Source organism: Chiroxiphia lanceolata, chromosome Z (genome assembly GCF_009829145.1).
Source record: "Chiroxiphia lanceolata isolate bChiLan1 chromosome Z, bChiLan1.pri, whole genome shotgun sequence".
In the NCBI taxonomy this organism is placed as follows: domain Eukaryota; kingdom Metazoa; phylum Chordata; class Aves; order Passeriformes; family Pipridae; genus Chiroxiphia; species Chiroxiphia lanceolata.
In genome coordinates, this window is record NC_045671.1 from 3,349,431 (window position 1) to 3,371,322 (window position 21,892).

The following is a 21,892-nucleotide window of genomic DNA, read 5'->3' on the forward strand; positions in this document are numbered from 1 at the left end:
TTGCTGCCAAGGCTTGTAGGACCCATCTGAGAGCTCATCCCTGTGTAAAATGGAGATGTGGACCTGCAGCTCACATGGGTTTTGAAGGCAGCAATACAGTGTTCACCCTGACGGTATAAAGCTTGGTTTGTCTTACTTCTCCCCTTCACCATTTTCCTTTTTTGTTGCTGTTTTTTAACAGAGATGTCTCTTGGAAAATCAAGATTGATCTTAAATCCTCAGCCCAGGCTGAGGCTGTAACAGCTAGGCAATGTTGGAATTGCAGGAGTGCAGTGTCTGCATGTCCAGCCCACCCCAAGCAATACCCATGTGGCAGTGCACACTGGGGTTAAAACCAGGAAATATAAGTCTGCCTCTGCTGGCTTCTTCTGCTGTAAATCAGCAATAAAAGCCAGCTGTGAGGAGTAAAATCTTATAAAGGTAGAGGAGGTGGGAGAAGAGGTTCAAGCCCATTGCAGATGGCAACCTTGTGTTAGCAGTGAGTAACCAGGCAATTAAATCAGTGACTTAACAGGCTTTTTCCACACTTTAATTGTGAAGCAGGGGTGTCTGTGGCTCAGAGCAAGCAAACCACAAAGCAGACTAAGCACCATGCAAGGAGAATCTGAATTTGCACAAAATACTGCATGGGGAGACGGGGTACATGGTGAGGAACATATGCAGGCTACTGTTTGCAAATGGAAATCAAATAGGTTGACATTACCAATAATGAAGTGTGAGGTTGGCGGTTTCTCTCTCAGATTTCAGCATGGTTTATTTTTATAGAGGCAGCTTCCTCGTGCAAAGTGTTGGCAAACAGGCTGCTGGCAGGGAGGTGGGGAGGGGGGGGGGCTAGGGCAGACAAGGCTGCTTGGGGAGGGCACAGGACATTCTCCACCTGCTGGGATGGAGCAGCAAGCAGCAGAGATGGAGCTCCAGGACAGAAAAGTGAAATTCCATAGAGACAAATGACTGAGCTGTTAATATTGTTGACGAGAGGCGTAAGGGAAGACGGGAGGAGGAGAAAAGTAAAATGGTGCTGAGCAGGTATCAGGTGCTGAGAGGGCAAGGGTTACAAATGACGAGCTCAAAGACAGAGCTGGGCAAATGAAACAACATCTCTGTTGCGTGAAGTCATATGAACAAGTAACTACATATATTGCTACAACTAAATATATTCCCCTGTCCCCAAGATTATTAGAGCACGTCAAGCTTTGCCTCTACTTACCCTACCCAGCAAACAGCTGAGAATACAAAAGCTACACTGTGCTTGCTGCGTGCCTTAAAAGAAATCAACTTAAACATTACAACACCTCCATCCCAGCGTTACGCTCTGATGCCAGGATCAACACACAGATGGTCTGCCCTCCCTGCTCCCACCGCTGCTCCCCGGCAGCTCAATGCCTCTCAATGCCTCAGAGCATCCTGCAGGTTTCCCTGCCTCCTGGCTCTGCCTGGACACGTGTGCGCCCAACCAAATGACCTCATCTGGACTGGATTGAGCCTTCCAAGTCAAAATAAATACAGCACATTGGAACTGGCAGTGATTTTCAAAGGTTTAAGTTGGGTCCCTCTCAATTTTCACTCAGCACTTTATACATTTGGTCTGCTACAAAATGGGAGCATTTTATATTCTCTGCTCCCATACATATTTTATAAACCTTCAGAAAAGCTGCCTCTTATGCAGTTAATATTTTGGTTCCAAAGTTAACTGGTTAAAACATTTTAATAGATTGGGCATGGAAAAAAAAAAAAAAAAGAAGTAAAGGCAGGTGAGAGAAGTGCTGGGGGAGGTAAAATAGCAGCAATGTTTGGAATGGCTCAGGAACCAAGACAGCAAACCTGGTCTTTTTAATGGGACCACCCAAGTGAGAAAGACCTCAAGCTCTTACTCACGTGTGTTATGTTCACTGCAGTGGAATTCAAAGTCCAGAGGGGAGTTAGAAAAAGTAATAGTGGGGTTTATTAAGGGCTTAGCAGATGAGAGAAAGTGCTGGGCTCCCACCAAAGGCCATTCCCAAACTTGCCAGCAGAATATCAAGTGATCTCAAGTCCAGGAGCAGGGAGACTGTGCTGCTGGAATAACCTGTCACTACCTGCACTTCCCAGAAGTCAGTCATTGTTCATCAGCTTCTCCTGAATGCATGTGGTGGCAATCTTCCAGAGGTGAGTAACATCACCTCCTCTAAACATTTCTCACATCCAAACAAAAAAAAAAAAAAACCAAAACCAAAACCCAATAAACCCCAAAACCCCTTCTGGAGGCCACTTAACAGAACAGCATTTGAACTTGTGGTATTTTCTCCAAACAACCGCCTATACAGGAACCCTTCCTTATTTAAAAATAATTACTTAATTCAACACCAAACCTTTATGTATTATGAATAGTTCAGTTGGGTTGGCTGAGTTAGGTCTAAGGTTCATTCCTAGGTCATAATTAAAAACATTACCAGTGAGGAAACTATTTATGATGGTGTAAGTGCCAAGATAAGACAAACCAAGACGTAATAAAGGAAAGAAAAGTTTAGAAAGTGACCTAAAATAGGAGAAGTGGATGGAGATACAACAGATCTCCCAGCGATGGCAAAGCTGGGTTCTTAGATTACTGCCCCTATTTCTTTCTCCAGCCTACTTGAAACACTCCCATCAGCAAAATCCTGTCATTAGATTTAGCAATGGCATCTCCAAGGACAGAGCAATACTCATGCACTGGATTGGCTGTATCAGTATCCCTTCTCTCTGGGATTACACTGTTTGTATCCTAGCCTCTAGGAAAGAAGATGATTGATGTATAACAGCAGAGGAGGGAGGAGGGGGACTAAAGGGAGGGGGAGAAGATGGCAAAATCTGGTGCCCAACATGAAACATTTAAGCCCTAAACTTCTGTGGGAATATGATCCTACCCTGCAGCGTTGCTATTTTTTTGCCACAGAATTAAAAAGAAGGACTTTTCCTGGTGTCACTGCAGGCCAAAGAGGATAAATCCAAATGACAGGGCTTAAGTTATGAATATGGGGAATTAGAGATGAGAAGTAAAGCAGCTTATAATGACTCTTCCATTTGCTCTTTGGATCGCAAGCTTCAGTATTGATTTTGAAATGCCCTGTCTTCATCCTAACAGCTTCTTGAAAATGAAGCTTGAGAGTTTCTTCACCTTGCAGCCTCTTCAGCATGATTTGATAATGATAAAAAGAGAATATAAAAGCTTTTGCAGGCTATTATTCATCAGGTATTATGATATTAATTCATTCCCTTGTTTTCTAAGTACAACCACCGACCTCCTGGGAGGATGTTGAGAGGGAGATTTCAATTAACTTCCTTACGAAGGGAGCCAATGTTCAACTCAGAGCCTCCACTCCCAACAGTGTCAGTGCAGGGAGACATGGATGCCTTGAAAACACATCAGTCAGACAGTCATCTAAAGTCAAACCATACAAAAAGCCTACAACAGCTCCAACCTTGCAGTGCCAGGTAACACAAAGTTCATGGAAAGTGGCTACCATCTCCTTGTCATCCTGTTCACATAGATATTGAGGCAGCCTTAAGATACTTAAATGAGTCTTGGCCCCTAACACCCATAGACAACACCAGTATCCTTATCCAAATGGAAACTTTTCTTTTTCCATGACCAAAATATAACATGGTAAAATATCAAGCAACTCAGGGAGTATTAAGAAGCACATAGGGTTGGGAAAGCTAATTTTATCACCTGTTCTCACCCCAGCTTTGAGGTAAGTAATCACATTTTCCACTGAGTTGCAAAACATTTTGAGCTCTTTTTAATGGGCTTGATATCAACTACCAAAATACCTGTGATGAGCATCTTTGGTGGGATGAAACAAAGGGCCACCACTTCCCTCATGGATTTTTCCTACTTGCTCTCAGTGTTGTGCAGGTAGAGTCTAAACCATTCCAGTAATGGAGTTAAATAGCTTCTCTGTCAAATAACTCATGTCCTGGAGGAGATAAGACTGAGAGAAAAACTAAGGTGAAATAACTTGGCTGCGTTTGTAGAGTAGATCAGTGTTGGAGAATGGGAGACAATTTCCTGGCCACCTACACCAATACTGAGCCACTGGACTGATCCTGCTGCCCTCCAAAAGTGAACTTCAGTACCTGAGGACAGACAGTGAGGTTTCTTATGGCTCTTCACTTTTCTCTCTTGTGTTTTTCCTTCACAAAAGAAAAGCCACTAATATTTGATCATTACTGAGTGCAAGATGCAGTTTCTAAAATGGGGTTTGCACAGCCTTCAGTTGTAGACTACACTGATGACACTTAAAACATGCCCATGAGCCATAGCAGAGTGATCCTATTACAGCACTGCCTTAGTAATGTTGTGTTAGTTAAGGTTATGTTGGCTGGTTTTGAGGGTTTATAACCCAGCTGTGCATATATTCTCCAGGCTGGAATGAGTTGCCAAAGGGATTTAGTTCTGCAGTGAATCATATGGCTTTCTGGTGTGGGTTTTTGGGGTTTTTTTGTGGGTTTTTTGGGTTTTTTTATGTTTCCCTGCCCCCCCCCCCACTTTAGATCAGATTTTTGTCTGTTTCTTTTTAAGATGTAACATAAAAAGATTAAAACATCCCTCTGTCATGATGCTGGTAGGAGCCACACTATATTTCGAACTGGTGTTAACCTACCTCAGGCAAGCCCTACACCACACTAATATCCAAGTACTCTCCAGTCTTTAACATGAAGGACATCTGTGCTGCTTTCACTGCTTTATAAGAGAACTGAGGTCTTGCATGAATTAAATCACACAACTGGTTGTGTAGGAAACCTCAGAATGAGTGTATGAAGAGCAATCTGACTCCATAGGCACTGAACCCCTTCTTCTTCCACCTGCTCTAAAGACTTTCAAAGTATAGCTTGAATGATTTTTCCCACACACAGGGGATTTTTTTTTTCTTCTACAAAGACCACTTTGGTTACAGTTTTATTTGACAGAGCTTCCTGAGTGTTTTCCAGGAGGTGATGTTTTAAAAACTGATTTTGACCTATATAAGGAGACTTTAAACCCAAGGCACACATGCAACTACTGTCTCTTACCAAACCAAACTTGTATGCAAGAACCAGAAACTCATGAAGTGGGATACAGGAAGGAGTAAAAGGCCATAAGGAACAAAGGACTATTTAGATGGAATAGTGCAAAAATATTCCTATCAGCATGGTCAACTCAACAGCAGAACAAGTTCCCGTGAGAAAATCATGAAGAGACTGAGCTGATGGAAAATTCAACTGAACACATTTTCCATGAATAACCAGAGTCAGGAGTGAATATTTGCTGAATGCAGAGCAACCATATTGGGTACAATTCCAGACAGATGACCCGCTGAAATATAGGACCTGAATTTCATCGCCTTGACACTGACTGGTACAATGTCAGCAAAAAGAGGGTGCAACCTGCCACAATTGTGCTTGGGCAGCATTTTGCACCCGTGGTGACTGAGACAGGCGTGAAGTGCTCCACAAAGCTCCAAGCACAACACTCCAACCAGCGAACGGGTCCCTCTCTCCATCTGCCACCCTCCACAGAGCCTTTGCACTTCCCTTGCACCTCGCAGCTCTCAGCAGCTCTGAGCAGGCCACTCCATTTGCACGAACCTTGGAGGAGATGGGATCTGGATTCTCGTGGCATCTGTCATCTAAAAGGTTGCTGACTGATATTGACCTTGCCATGGTGTCTTCACACGCTGGCATCTGCCAAAGGGAAGTGGGAACAAGACAGAGTGGAAAAGGCAGCAAAGCTGGGGCTGTTCAGCCTGGAGAAGGTTTCATAGAGCAACCTTACAGTATTTAAAGGGGGGCTACAAGCTGGAGAAGGACTCTTCATCAGGAACTGTAGCAATAGGACAAGGAGTGATGGGTAAAAATTCAAAGAGGGGATATTTAGGTGAGATATTAGGAAGAAATTCTTTACCATGAGGGTGATGAGACACTGGAACAGGTTGCACAAGGAGGCTGTGGATGCCCCAGCCCTGGCACTGCTCAAAGCCAGGTTGGATAAGGTCTTGAGCAACCTGGTCTAGTGGGAGGTGTCCCTGCAGGGGGACTGGGACTAGGTGATCTTTAAGATCCATTCCAACCCTTAACATTCTATGATTCTATGAAACTCATCACTGAGTACCAGAGGCTGATGAGGAAAGATGGTCCTTCCTATATCATAATCAAATGGACAAGTCTAAATCTTCACCCGTGCCTTTTCCTCATCCATCTGCACGTTGCTCCTGCCCAGGTAAGCTGCTAAGGCATAGGATATGGGATCACTTGGAGCTGCTCAGCAGCACAGCTTCTCTCCTCCAACTCCTTCCCTCTCCATCTGTGTAGAGAGATCAGTGAAAACAACAAAACAGTTATTGATGCTCACTGGCATTTCAGAGCCTAAATTACATGAGGCAGCATTTTCTTCAGGTGCTTTAGCTCTCTTTTAGCATGCTGCTGTGTGTTTGCCTTTGAGCAGTATAAATGACCCTTTCAAATTCAGCATTTGAGGCTGAGGATGACAATTGATAACACTAATATTTTTCAGTGTGTGAAGCACTTTTCATTCAGAGGGCTCTCAAACGGCTTTTCAAAACCCTACAGTTTCCCTTCATTCACAACCAAAATGAACCTACCTCCAAGGTGGAACAAAGGACCCATCAATGCAAGGTACACAGCAATTCAGGGCAGAAAGTGAAGAATAATATGTCCCACTGAAGGCACAGGGTCAAGTAAAGTTGGCAGAAAACATATCCTGAATGAGAGCCTGGACAAAACATCACCACCAAGATCCATGTGCTCCAACCCAGGAGGGAAAGTGCCATGGGATCATCACTCACTAGAAAAGGTCGGAGCCCCAAGTTTTACGTCTTAAAGAGGGGCAGGGCACTGCGTTAATGCACACATTCAGAAATGCCTCAAAAGAAAAAGGAAAAAGCAATTTGCTGACTGCATTTCTAAAGCCTTTCCTGCAACTAAAAAGGGTATTATGAGTTTTTTGGTCTCCCTTTTCCTGTAGAAAGGAAAGGATCTATTGAACTTCAGTCTACACGGTTCTACACTTTACAGGAAGCCCAACCCACTCTGAAAATAATATGAACAGTAAGAGGAGACCACAAGGTGAAAAACTCTTGAAGTGAGTACAAGACTATTCATAAAATAAGTGAGAAAAGGAAATAGGTGATTATAAAAGGTCATTAAAATGTCAGTTTACCAATGGCATTGTGTGAAGGGAGGTGTAACCCACTGCAAGACAAACCTATTACAGCTGAACTTGTGAAGGACATCCATAACCTCAATCTCTTTTGTTCAGAAGCTTACATTTCGGAAGCTCCTTTCACAGCATTATCCCTCTAAAACTTACTTAAATCTGAAGAATGGGGACTTATCCACCCAGTTTCCACTTCACAACTGCTTCAATTCTACCCAACAGATGGAGGAAACCAAAAAACTTTCCCAGCCACCAGGAATGCAGATGCTCAGCACTAGATCCAGCAATTACCGAGGCATAATTGCTGCATGAAATTGGGAGGTGCAAGAAAAGGCATCTGAGGAACCTTTCATTAAAACACCTCTTGTCCCCAGACAGATCCCACTAAGAGGAAGAGAGTTCCAGCTTTTAGAAAAGATTTCTGAGATTTAATTTTCTACAGCATGTTGGTTCACCAAGCAGAACTGGTTTCTCCCTGTAGCACCACCAGCAGCAAGATTGTGGAGAGTGAATAGGTAAGTAAAGGTGGTTCCAACATCTGTATCATGGAGGGGGGAAACACTCTGATCTCGCAGGAGGAACAAGATACACTGGTATTATGTGAGTATTTTGGAAATATTGGTGAGATGACCATAATGTCAGAGCTATAAGATTTGCTTTAATAGGCACCAGTGCCGAAAAGTATGTGTTTATCAGTGGTACTCTGTGTAATACCTCCCTGAGATCTCAAAGGACTCTGGGACAGTTTCCTATAGTTCCAGGTTCTTTGTATGATGATCTAGCAGGCTTTATTGAACAAACAAAGTATTTTTAATGGCATTTTACTGCCCAGATATCTCAGGCATTTAACACTGTTACTCTTTTAATTTACTTCTTGTTTTAGCTCTTTACAACCTGTGTAGAATCCAACGATTTTTCAAGCAGAGATTCAAACTCTGCCAATAAACATGGGAGCAGGAAATGGTGGACAACACACCTTCACTCCCCCAATTCTCTCCTCTTGCTTCATTCCCACCCTGTATTTCCAAGTTAGCCAATGCTTTCATTTATTTTTATTACTCTTATTTCTTTTAGCAGAGAGAAACATTAACCATGGGGGTGTGATCCAGGTTTGCTCAGACAAAGTGCGGGAGCCTTTGCACCCCCTCATTTCGTGCTTCAGTGCATTTCTTGCTGACAAGTGGAAGAATGCAAGGGAGAGCCAGGAAAACTAAGGCAGATTCTCCGAAATCTGGTCTCAGCCCTCTGCTACACCCTCAGCAGATATTACAGTGCTGGCTGCCAAATGAACTTAGCTCTGACACAATTCAGGCCAGGTCAGTTAGCTATTTAAAGACGTGGGTATATTTATACCCTTTTTACCCTCCTCCCCTCCAAACTCCCACCCTGTTTTTTAAGATGGCAAATTATCAGTAGCCCTGAACACATAAAATTTGACAGTGGTTTACCAGACAATTTGTATTGGTCACTTTGTCTTTGCTGATACCTTTATCCTTCAATAAATTCCTTCGACAATTAAACAATGTTATTCCCACAACAACTTTGGCAGAGATCAAGAGTGTGGCAGGTTTGCTCCAATTTCTACTGCTACCGGTCAGGTATTGAAGAGCTAGATGGAGACAAAAGATGTTTTTCTTTCCTTTGCTCTCTTCTAATTGGTTTTGTCCTGGAATTCCACAAAGCCAGTGAAAACATTTTAAAAAGTAATTAAGGTGGGTTTTGAGAGGTGAGGAGATTGGTTTCAATCCAGTACTTAACTCATTGTGCTTTTGCTGAAACAACGATGACATCAATTGATAGCATTATCTCACCTTTTTAAAAAGAACCTGTACTGCTAGGAAAACCAGAATAATTATGAATTAAACTACTGTCTTGTCAGATCTCTGGTGACAGAAGGAAGATCTATTTTGAGATATAGAGATACATATGTCTGCAAACCCCAGTCCAACTGCTCGGAGAGAGAAATTGGACTTCTCACAACTGTTTTGCACAAAGTGGACACCACTGCATGCATCACCTCTACAGTCCAGTGTTCCTTCAAGGAATCCAGAAATCCTCAAAAAAGCTGCTTGATTTGGGATCTATTTGGTACAACAGGAGTCCAAGAGAGCTGAGCTCACAGTCAGTCTCGTCAGCTGTTGAAACCTGTTGCAACCACTAGAATAGACCTTAGAATCTTATCCCCGCAGGGACCGTGCACACACTGAGTTATACTGGGATCTCCTTAAGTTTAAAAAGAGGAAAATCTAGCAGACAAATAAAAAAGCCTCTGTGAGATTATTTAATCCCTAACACTGAATTCAACCTTTGGAAAGAGTCAAACTCTCGTGAGACTTCAGGGGAAAGGAGGACACTCAGATGAGGCCGAAGAAGCCCACAGGGGAACCTGCCTACTTCATTTCTGGAACATGGACCATGTGCAACTATTTTTAACTTTGAACTGAGTTCCTCTGCCTCCTGCCAGAAGGCCTGAGCCCTGTGTTGGTGCAATGAGAGCAATGGCCCAGCCATCCCCTAATAGCTTTCACTTCTTAATAAAGAGCAGCACTTAGGCAAGGGATGAGGTTACTGTCGGAGGAGTCATGATTAATAATGATTAATCTGATCCTTGCCGACATGAACTGGATCCACCATTCACTAAATAATTACTCTGCAGCATGGATACCATTTCCAGAGGAGGCATACATTTGTCATATTAAAACCAAACCCAAACACACAGAAGGACAGGAGTGTCTGACTTCTCAGTAACACTTGGTCTCACAGGAACCATCAGAAAAGTTAAGCCAAGAGAAAAAAAAAAATCAAAGGATAAGAGCAGTTAAACATTGATGAGCCACCCACCTTTTGGGAGAAGCAATGGAAAACAAATAAAACTAAACCCTGAGAAAGCAGAGCTGCATGTGCTGAGGATATGGAGCACTCTGCTACTTCTGGTTCTCAATCTTATGCATGCTTCTAATATGTACATTATTTGCCCACGCACACATTTTCCTCCTGTTTTTAAATTACAATTATTTTTTTCCCCCTCAGAAGGTACACAAATGAAATCACTCCCCAGGAAACATCTTTCCTGTTTTATGTTAGTACACTACTTGGCATGAGGAAATTCTAGCCCAGGATTGCCATTCTTATACAACAATGCACCTCAAATATTAAGCAACATTATAATAATTTATGGGGAGGCATAAACTATTGGTAAACTAATAACTCCTCCTAAGAGCACATATGAACCTTACAATTACACTGGGATGTTTGTGGTTCAGAGTCTTGGTTCTGGGCCTCAGAGCGTGGATGAATTTTACTCCCACAAAGCACACAACCAACTGGCAATTTTGCCAATGGTAGCCAAAGACACACAGCTTTTGCTGGCAAGAGGTGGTCTTATCTGAAGACTCTTCTCAAGTCATCCTGCTTCACTGACCCACAGTTTCACCTAAACCATGCATGGGCGATAAGACTCTAGTTCTTCAGTGCAGCTGTATCTCCTTTGAGGTTTTCAAAGCTTTTGTGGGATTTTTATTGTGCTGTTTAGCCTTCCACCTCATCTTGGAGGGCTCAGGTTGGACTCGGAGGCCCCACAACACAGGTCACCAGTCCCTCTCCCGGGACAGGATGGTTGGGTTCCTTGTGCCTGTTGTGAAACTCCAGCTCCATGTGAGCCTGTTTGCACTTCTGCCCTTGACAGGTTTTACACACTGGTGCCTTGCACCACGGAAAACATCACGCAGATAATTGTGGTTTTGGCTGCCAGATTTGGGGAAGCAGATCTCAGGTCAAGGAGTTTAAGGTGCCATTTCTTCCAAAGGCACGCTGGAGAACCACAGAATCACAGAATATGCTGAGTTGGAAGGGACCCACAAGGATCATCGAATCCAACCCTTAGCCCTGCACAGGACCATCCCCAAGCGTCACATCATGTCCCTAGGAGTGTCATCCAAACACTGCTTGAGCTCTGCCAGCCTTGGTGCTGTGACCACTGCCCTGGGGAGCCTGTTCAGTGCCCAACCACCCTCTGGGGGAAGAACCTGTTTCTAATATCCAACTTAAACCCTGCCTGACACAACTTCAGGCCATTCCCTCAGGTCACACAGAGCAGAGATCAGTGCCTGCCCCTCCTCTTCCTCTCATGAGGAAGTCGTAATTGCAATGAGGTCTCCCCTCAGCGTCCTCTTCTCCACATGAACAGGCCAAGTGAGAAATGCCAGTAAATTAAACCCTTGGCAATGGGGTGATGAATTAGTTCAAGTGGGGATTTTCACTGGTGGAGCTGTGTGTTTGGGGCTTTTTGCCAGTTTCCAAATTGACTCAAAAGAATGAAAGAAAAATAAAATCTTTGCAAAACATCACCTTTCACAGAAATTTCAGGCAAAAAGTAGTTGGTGAGTCCCAAAACTTTAAAATAGCTATTTACTTATTTATGCGTACATTCATGCAAATGAAAACTAAGTTGCATATTCACAAAAGTTTTAAGAGGCATCAGAGTGAAATACAAAGCAAGGAAAAGAAAAAAAAAAGGCCCCAACAACAATAATGAAGGTAAACCTTTAAAATCTGAGACAGGGCGCAGGAGGAGGGAGAAAAGCTCTGCAAACAAAACTAAATCCGGTGGACTGTTTTTCCCCTTCACAAAGTGAAACAAGCTGTTCCTAAAATAATGCTTCCTTGGTTTTCTGGCAATTAGTGTCCTGAAGGATTAGCCTACAATCATTGGCAAGTGTTTGCCTTTCCCAGCCGATGTCACCATAGAAGTCTGTGTTTATCTACAAGGCCCAGGGGATAATTTATAAGCTGAGCTGAGGTCCCGCATTTACAGACAAATGTTCCACACTGCCACCCACCCTCCTGTACTAGTTTCCTCCCCATCCACCTCCTGTCCCCTGAAATACAGAGAGGACCCTGCCAGGGGCATGATGAATGAGCTTTACAGCCTCTGAAGCAAGCACTTGCCCCATAGTTTATGTTGTCACAGTAAAGAAAGAGGTACTGAAATGGTCAGTACATCACCAGATAACATCAAAAATTAGATTTCAGAAAGTAACTGAATGCAAAAAATAATTTTCACTGTTCCAGAAAACATAAAAGAGAACGGGATTTTTTTACTCTCTGAAAACTGTTGCCTACTCCATAATTAAAATATTGCCATTTATGAATTTCAAGTCTACCACACAGGGTTTTTTAGAGATACTGCTATGTAAAAACTCTCTGCAATCAGGGTGTTCCAATTTAATTTCTAATCTGTACTACCAGTGGTTTAATGCTGCTTTAGTCCTGTAAACCAGAATACATCAAAATATAAAAGTATATATTTTTATATATACTTTATATATATAAAAATATATACCAGTATTGGTTAGAGTGTTTGTTTCCATATTATTTTTTCCTGATGCGTTAGAACTTCAAAATGAGAATACTAAGCTCGTATTTGAGAGAATGGGAAGCCAGTCTTTAAAGAAAAGTAATATGAATCCTTGTCTTGATGGCCAACTGATAATATAGCTCATGAGAATGAATCTGTTATTTTGAAAATACTAGTCAAAAAAACACAAGCAAAACAAAGCAAATCAATGAATGATTCAATCTGACAAAGAATTTGTAAGTGTGACCAGTGTTCCCCACAACAGAGCCTACTATAAAATAGGCGGATGGATGGATAGACTGATAGATAGATCTGTTCTCAGATCTTCTCAAATATTAACAAAACAAGGCTTAGAGACATTGTTATTAATTACAGCTGATGAATGTTAAAATTTGATGCATTTTAAAAATGAAAAATACTTTTCTTCTTGAGAATTCATCTCTTTTCCCCTCAGGATATTATCAGGAGTTTCCGAACTTTGCGGACACTGTTTGAATCTGCTTCAGGTCTATACCCAGTCACAGGCTGTTCACAAGGTACATTAGAGAACAAAGTTGTTTGACCTTTGAGATCAACTGTTTCACTTTGCCATATTTAAGACTGGATGACCCGATTTTACAAAATGTTTATGCTCAAATCAAATTTTGTTTCATTTTCGGAAAGAATGATCTCCAGATTCAAACTTCTTTTTACCTACAAAGCCAGAAGGCCATAATAACTAAAATATTTGACAGAGATGAATAAGTGCAAAATGGTAGGAGGTAGCAAGAGACCACCAGCTGGCTGTCATAACGAGCACAGACAATCTCACTTGCAATTACTGAACCCTACAAGTGGTCCCACCAATGTCAATTTGACCAATTTTAGAATAAAGGGCCATTCATTCCAAGTAATGAATATTGAAACCTGGCCATCGGTTTGTGAGCAAGTTTTTACATGTCTATCATGAGGGGACCTCAATAAGAAATGTCCTTTTGATGGTGTCACTTCAGAACAAAAGCATGCAAAGAATGGCACGTTTTTCTGTAGCTGCCACCCATCTAGGCAGATACAGTAGGAGACCAAAGGTTGCATGCATTTAGCCAGCAAGGAAATGCAATATTCTTTAAGAAAGGCATTGCCTGGAGTGGATTTTTATAAAGAAACAGAATTCATGAATAAATAAACCAGATGTGAATAAGCCAGGCTAGGGCATTAACAGCTCCTAGTGCAAGGAATCCCTGATCTTGCTTAAGGGTTTTTCTACAAATAACAAACACAAAAACATCAATGTTGTACTGTTGTTGATCATGTCAAGAACTCTGTTTGTGTCCAGGAACTCTGATATGCAACAGCACAGATCAAATCCACCAGATGTTAAGACATTTCTTGTATTTCCACCAGTAAAGGTATATAATGACTGACCTGATCTGAGTCTTTCACTTGAGAATTTTTCCCTTTTCTGCAACCACAACTCATAAGCAGTTTTGCATCTCCAATGACTTTTCCCTAAAAGAGATAAGGCAAGAAAAACATCAGCACAATCTTAACAGCTGAAGACCAAGAAGTCTTGTATTTATTACCAGAAACAGGGGAAGAAAGAGCATTAGGGAAGCCTGTGGACTCATCTTGCGTTGCTGGGAGGTACCCTTTCACAGAGGGGTAGCTCCCAAGCGGCCAAGAAAACTTTCCCAAAGGCCAATATTACAGCATCAGGGATGTGACATAGACAGGGGTAGAAGGATAGCACAGTGCATGGAAAAGCAAAGCTGAGGGAAAGCAAAGGTGAGGGAAAGCAAAGCTGAAAAGAAATAAGTTATTTTAACCCGTTGTTTTCATACATTTACATGAACACAAAAAGCCTATCATGCTCAGAGAGTACAAGTACCAATCCCTGCCAGGAATTCAACAGCCCACCCTCACCCAGCACTGCTGGCACAGATCCTGTAATTTCTATAACATAGAATGTTTGGATTGGAAGGGACCTTAAAGATCATCCAGTTCAAACCCCCTGCCATGGGCAGGGACACCTTTCACTATACAAAGTTGCTCAACGCCCCACCCAGCATGGCCTCAAACACTTCCAGGGGTGGATGCTGGGGCCAGAACAGATTTGCAAAGTAACAGAGTCCCCTCACTCTCCTTTTACCTGCAACCAACAGTCTGAGAAGGAAGCTGAGCTCAGACACCTTACTTTTGTTGAAAACCCATCAGACTGAACGTGATCGGAGAAACAAGGTCCCTCACGTTAACATGGTTCTTTTCTGGGGATTATTTGAGTCACCCTGGTTCTTCACCATAGCATTTTTGTTGCTTATCAAACCTGGGCATCTTGATAAACCACCATGACAGAAAGGGGTTGGGATTCCAGGTTTGGTCAAAATGCTCCTTGAACTCAGACTGTAACACAGGAAATGGAGTCCCCACAATTACTGTCACAATTACTTGCTTCCCATGGGCACATGCACAAAGACATTGTCTATTTTCAGACTTCTGCTGCCCACAGCTGAAAAATAAACACTCTCAGCATCCACTGGGGAACAGAGGGAGAATCTGATCGTGTACAGCCATGAAGAGTCACGAGATTTCAGCTGGATTAATTAATATAGAAAAGGAGACCCCAACACTAACACAGTTATCGAGTTTAGCCAAGTGGAAGTGCTCTGTCCTAAACGATGAGGAAGGGAAAGGGCATGATTAAAAGGAGTTGCAGCCATTGCTCAATGTCAGGGCACAGCAGATAGATGACCCTTGGTGGCAGGAATTACAAACAGGCAGATAAACTTTTGGTCACCTTGGGAGAGCCTGCAACCTGCCAGGTGTGGTAAGATCTCTTACTTGGTGACCTCAGCATCACACAAGTCCCAGCAAGGTCAGATAATGTGCAGAAATGATCTTTTTTCCTCTTTCCAAAAGAGAAGCTGGGAAAAAAACAAGACACTGAAAAGGTAGTACTGATACTTAGTCTGATACCTAACAAGATGCTTCATTTGGTCTGCTGATAGCATCCTGTCAAACTTTGAGGTTTTCATGGGACTACTTGCAATTGGCATCCTCCGCCTGTGACTCCAATCTATCAGTGGTGTTTTGCTCTTGCCCCATTATTACAGTCTTTCAAATATCAGTCTATAATCTCTAAAATTCAAAAACCATTGCTGAGAAAGAAGTGATTAAACTAGAAGTTAAAGCAAATTATGTTGATAGTGATAGGAAACTGAGGCACAGGAAGAGACTCGTCTGTCTAACCACAGAACACCTTCTACACATCTCACACTATATGAGACAAGTTGGAGCTACAAAGGACCTAAGAGAGACCCACACATTTCCTAACAGGCAGCCGATGTGCAGTCAGGATATACTGGGGTACCTTTAGCAGTGACACACACTTGTGGTTAGGAAACTAGATCCATATATACCTTGTTGATGGTTAATTTGTCCCAGTATCCACTGCAAAGTCGTCATGTTGAAAAAGGTAATCCAGCTCTTTTTTAACAAAAAGCCAAGGGAAAAACTCACATTTTTAGAGCCTTCCATGGCTCTAATGTGACCTGAGCTCATGGCAAACCACAGTCATGTTCTCCTGCCCAAGTGGAAATATCACCAATTTTATTTACGAGAGAGAAATTGCAAGGTGTTGCCCATAGTCATCCGGGAAATCAGGAGTAGAAGGGGAATATTAACCCAAAACTAGATTTTTTTTTTTCTTTTTCTCTGGCAGTACAAGAATGAAGGGGCTCTTCCATTCCCTAAAAAAATCAAATGAAAGCAATGCACTGGATGAATATTTTTACATCCTTTTCCAGCTGCAGGTGCACCTCTCCTAATGTGCACTGGCTGAATGAGCTGCTACCTCCACCTTATTTTGGGAAAGCTTCTTATGAGCAGATGCTTAATTTGGGGATAGGTGTCTAACATTAGGCAGCTAAGTTGAAAGGCAAAAAGGAAAAAAAAAAAAAGCATATGGACAACATTTGCAGCCAGTCGCAACTCTGTTCCAGAGCAGATGGAGGCCTTGTCATTCAGGGGTTTCCTCACATACACCAAGCAGTTCAGTGGGGATAGGGAAAGGGGCTTCTGTTTGGATGCTTCTGTCTGGAACCAGATTAGAAGGAAGCATGCTTTTGCGCAGCACACGCCTTGTGTTACATTAAACATGCATATGCAGCTTCAGCTTTTATTCAGTGATCTGAAACAGAGCCCTCCAGGGTGCTAAGGGTTAGGGAGTTTTTGTTTGTTTATCTGTATGTTATTTTACAGTTTCTAGTGCCCAAAGAGTTTGTTAAGAAATTAAAACATCTCGCTGGGGCTATCCTACTCTGGATGTTGCCTCCTGATATATCCCTCCTTCCTTCGTCCAGCAGCGCCTGATGAGCATAAGAGAGAGAGAAGAACACTGCAAAGAGGGGAGCCTCAACTCACTGGGTATTAATAGATGTTTGGTCTTGATTCATGGAGCATCATTTCCATGTTTCCTGGCCTTTTAATAACAGTGTTGAGGAGGAGCACAGTTATGTTGAAATCTTACAGATGTACTGCCTACTTTTGATGAGATGGTGTGGTTTAGAAGCAGGTAGGCACAAGGTTTTCCAGAAGGGAAGCTCACTTTGCCTTCTGCTGGCTCCTACCCATTGTCAGACACCACCCTTCCCAAGGCAAAGAGCAAGAAGGCTCCTTGACAAAGCACATATGTCACATCATCCCACCTCTTATAGAGGATCTCTCTGGCCTCACCCATCTCCTTGCACCACAGGCTCCAGTAGTTGGCCAAAATGTGCAGAAAAAGAAGAAAAAAAATCATAATAATAGTAACAGGCTTAATTATCTCAGCTGCACGGGTGACAGGAGCTGAGCGGTTGCCAATTTTAACAGACTGTGGTCGAGAAATACCGAACTGCGTCACCCAGAAGTCAAATGAGGGTCGGTCACAACTCGCTTCACGCCAGCGGCTCCGGGGGAGGCTCAGGGGCGCACACAAATCACGGCAGCGTCGCCCAGAGCTGTCCCAGGCAGAGCTGCCAGCCCTGTTTAAAGGAGTCAGACACGAGGCACATGGCACCGGCGGGCCTCCACGGAGCTGCCAGGCTCTGTGCTCTGGAGGAGGTAGCTGGGATTAACGAGAGGATCCCCGTCCTCCTCCCGCTCTCCCAAGCCTGCGGCTGAAAAGCTCAGCTCGAGAGGTGGGCTCAGATTAGCAGCACTGTGTCGTGCACCTTGCAGTGGCTGACAGGTACAGCAGGGCTGTGACCTGCTTGGTTTTCATCAACCTTCCTCTGTTCTGGGCAACGGCTACTGAAAATACTGGAATTAGCCTCTTCCCCAGGGAGCTGGCACAAACACACAGAGGATGGTCAGGTGCTGGAACCACCCCAGGGCAGTGGTCACAGCCCCAAGTCTGCCAGAGTTCAAGAAGTGTTTGGACAAGGCTCTCAGGCACATGGTATAACTCTTGGAGCTGTCCTGTGCAGGGCCAGGACTTGGACTCGGTGATCCTCGTGGGTCCCTTCCAACTCAAGACATTATTCTATGATTCTGTGACTGCAACAGTGAACTCTAAAAATCCCCATGGGTGCACAAATGCAATTAAGAAGAACAACATATTCAGTGTTTATTATGTTTTTTATGCTGTTCTGTCAGGGTGATCCACACATTCTGAAGAACCAGTACCCAAGTGCCTATAGTAGAAGAGTGGGAGAGAAGGGGGGAAAACGAAGGGAAACAAGAACTGAATCCAAGGTGGAGGCAAGCGGCAGTACAACAGACAGCTGGTGTTTGGGTGGTGGTAAATCACCCTGAAATGAGCCTCTTCCCTCAGCTCAATGAGGCCTAAACAACAAAGGAAGGCACAGCTTGCAGCCGGACAGCCTGCTAGCCAACCACAGACACACATGACAGCTTCATTCAGGAGCCCGGAGTCAATACAAAAGCTCCGAAATCAATCCGACATCCTGCGACCTCAAACAATGCGCCAAATCTTCTCAGAATTGGAGCCCCAAATGAGGGGGAGCAGCATTCAAGGGAGATCAAACCGCAGGGCTGGCATTGAAAGGGACTAAAAAAAAGGAGAAGAATGTTCCCAGTTTATTAATGGCGAGGTCTGGCCGGCTGCATCCCAGCCGCCATAGGTTACGTTCATTAAAGGGCAGCGCTTTGCACGTATTATGCAGAGCGCCCGGAGAGTATGTGTTGTGTGCGTGTGTGCGCCAGCGTGCCCCTCACTTGCTAGAGATCAGGATGTGCCTTTCTGCTTAGCACTGTTTTCTCCCATCAGAAATTCCTCCTGTGTGAACCGCAAACGGGGTTTTTTCCCACTTGAGCGAACTGTATGGGCACAGACGCGCACACATGCGCTCGCTCTCTCTCATCCCTGAGCTTGAAAAGCATAAAGGAACTCAGACAGGCTCTTTCCAAGTTAAGAAAAAAAAAATAAAAAGACAAAAAAAAAAAGAATCCCAACGTTTCACATCCCCTTCCCTCCCGGCCATACTTTCAGCTCACACACACACACAAAATCTACTACAAAAGGCTGAAGCATTATGCGATTGCTGCTGATGATGATGGAGTTGATTGCTCCATAAACCCCACTCCTATGTGCCATAAAGGACCTGGTCCCACAGCACAACAAATCCACAAAGAAGAGAAAAGGAAAAACAACAAAAAAAACCCCAACCCTGCTTCAATCTTAAGTCCCTGGAGTTGTCCCCTCTGGGCAGGATTGCCCCTGCTGGGGTAGTTTCACCTGCAGAGTCTGTCTTGCAGCACTAAAAAAAATGGCACTCTTCCCCCTTCAGCAACAAAAAGGCCAAGTAAATCCTTTTCTATCAGCTTCACTTTGAATGCAGGTGGAAAAGTAGAATGCAGACACACAGAAATACGCCAAAAAGCCCACAAAACAACAACAACAGAAAAATTGCAAAAGTACTGTTAGGATTTGCCTGTTCTAACTAAATTTTTTTCAGCTGAAAAAAAATTTTTTAAAGACTCAGACCTTGAAAGTTCTCTCCTCCTAAGATGCACTGCATAAAACTGAGGGCTTGCTAGAGGAGATCAGACTTGAAAAATGCTCCTTTTTCTGTGCTGAAATGTGAGCAGATGAAGAGAGAGGGCTGAAATTTTCAAAGCCATCCAAGGATCTTGACACATATTTCCCATGTGTTTTCACTGAAGACGTGTCAAAGTCTAATCACTTTTGCTTTTTGTGTGTCACATTGATCTTATATTCACGACAGACACAGCTGTGGAAGCTAGGAAGCTCTCTCAAATTTGGAGAAACTTAGGCAAAGAGTAAATGTTCCCCAGGATGCCGCAATTTCCATACATTTTATCTCAAATGTTGGGGGAAAAAGTTAGAGAAAGCGAGTATGTTCCATCCCTGGAAGTGTTCAAGGTCAGGTTGGACAGGGCTTGGAGCAGCCTGGTCTAGTGGAAGGTGTCCCTGCTCATGGCAGGGGGTTTGGAATGAGATGACCTTTAATGTCCCTTCCAACTCAAACAGTTCTGTGATTCTATGAAATGAATATCAAGGTTCCACAAAAAAAACTTTATGCTTTATTCCAACTTAATTTCACTACTCTACACTATTACTGGTACGCCTCTGGGGTCCTTACAGACCATGAGCATGATTCTTATCTCCTTCTCCAGGAAGACATCTCTAATTTTACCTTGTGATAATGTTACAGAGATGCCAGAGGGCAAGTGGGCAAGGACAAGCATAGCAGATTCAACAAACTTCTCTAAAGTGGGATGGAAGATCAACACAAAGGCAAGACAAGATGAGGTGATACCCAAACCCCAGGCAAGAAGACTGGTTTATCAACAGTAAGACAAAAAGCTTCTCCATTAGCTTTCATAGAAAGAGGAAAACTGCAGGGTGAGTGCCTAAATAGGTGGTAGATGAGTGGTAGGAAACAACAGAGGCTGTACCATTCCTCACACTGCAGATGAAACAGAGTCTGCAGGGATCAACTGGAGAAAAATTAAAGGCTAAGTTTGTTGGGAGGATAATAAAGTTGAAAATTTTCACTCTAAAATATGTCTGCCTTCACACTGAAATAACACTTTGTGTTTCACATATCTAGTGAGTCCAAATGTACACTTTTCAATTTAAAATTCAAGAAAACTGAGCGCTTTGGATGAACTTTTTTTTTCCCCCTCTCTGCTTTAAACTCTGCTATTTGAATAATTTAACAATCTATCTTAAATATTTCACCAATAAATCACAGGCTTGTGTTTCTATTTCATGTTAAAACTAATCAGTGGTGGAGTGCCTGAGCTGGAAGTTAAAATTCTGCTCCACCAAGCCAGCGATGCATAATCATTTCTCCTCAGATTCTCTGGCGAATGAAAACTTCTCTGTAGAATTTATGTCATATAAGAAGTTCTTTGTGCAGGCGTAGAGTGCAACTGTGGTCCAGGATCATCTGAATCCTGCCAACAGGGCTCAGGATTTCCAGAGGTAATTGGTTTGTATAGTTTCCCCACCCTGCCAAGCACAAGCATGGAGCTCACAGATGAATCCCATTCATGGGCACATCGAGATAGAGTCCCACTTCACCAGTCAAGGTGCTGATAATACACACAGAGCTCCAAATGGTCCATGCATGTGATGATTGTATTGGGATTCCGTGCTTGTTCCCATCAAAGAGGAGAAAGTAGAACAAAATTAGTATATCGTTGGCCAAAGCGAGTGATTTTTAAAAATGCCTCTGGAGTGAAGGTGTTGAGAGCCTGTACCAAGGAACACCAAATCCACTGAGCATCAGCGGGAATAAAACTTCTCAAATTCCTAAATTGTGCAGCCATTTTAAACTACATTTCAATGAGGTTGTGATGCAAAAGCAACACAATTATAAAACCTAAGAAAAATACACCTACCCCTCCCTCACCCTCTCCCAAAGTCCCAGTTCCTCAAAACAAAGCCAGCAAGCCTCACATATCTATAATTTAGTGCAATTAACTCTAATTTTGTTCCTAAATCATTGAGACACATTCAATGCAAGACTCCCTCCGGTCCCAGCCAGCAAAATCCAAAATGCATGAACAATGTGAATAGATAGCAAGAAGCTGATAGATAGCATATTGAATTCAAAAAGGAAAACGAGAGAGAGAGAAAAATGAAGGCTAAAAGGGAAGGGAAGGGGAATCACTGTCAACTACATTATTATTAGGCTGCCTTTCAGTTTGTTTTGTGTCAATCTTTTACTTAGTTTTGTTTCAAAACTTAAAAAGTCATGTCTTTTGCTTCAACGACATCTATAGTGGATGATCTCACACTGATGCCCACAGGAGCAAAATATACACAATCCTATATGCACAGAAAACAATCATCTAGGGCAACATGACTCCTCTTGTGCAGCTGGGCAAATGTCTCAGCATCCCAGCTCCTA

At 43.1% G+C, this 21,892-nt stretch overlaps 1 protein-coding gene across 4 annotated transcripts in view; it reads right to left on the reverse strand.

Annotated features, from left to right (window-relative positions):
• The window catches only part of SETBP1 (SET binding protein 1), a 263,727-nt gene that overhangs the window by 196,344 nt on the left and 45,491 nt on the right, over positions 1-21,892 (reverse strand). For 3 of the 4 annotated variants that reach the window (XM_032674916.1, XM_032674915.1, XM_032674914.1), the window contains one exon: positions 13,935-14,018. The exons of the other annotated variant lie outside the window; for it this stretch is intronic. In XM_032674916.1, the coding sequence (XP_032530807.1) occupies positions 13,935-14,018 (84 nt within the window). The remainder of the gene's footprint in view (positions 1-13,934; positions 14,019-21,892) is intronic. 4 annotated transcript variants of the gene reach the window in all.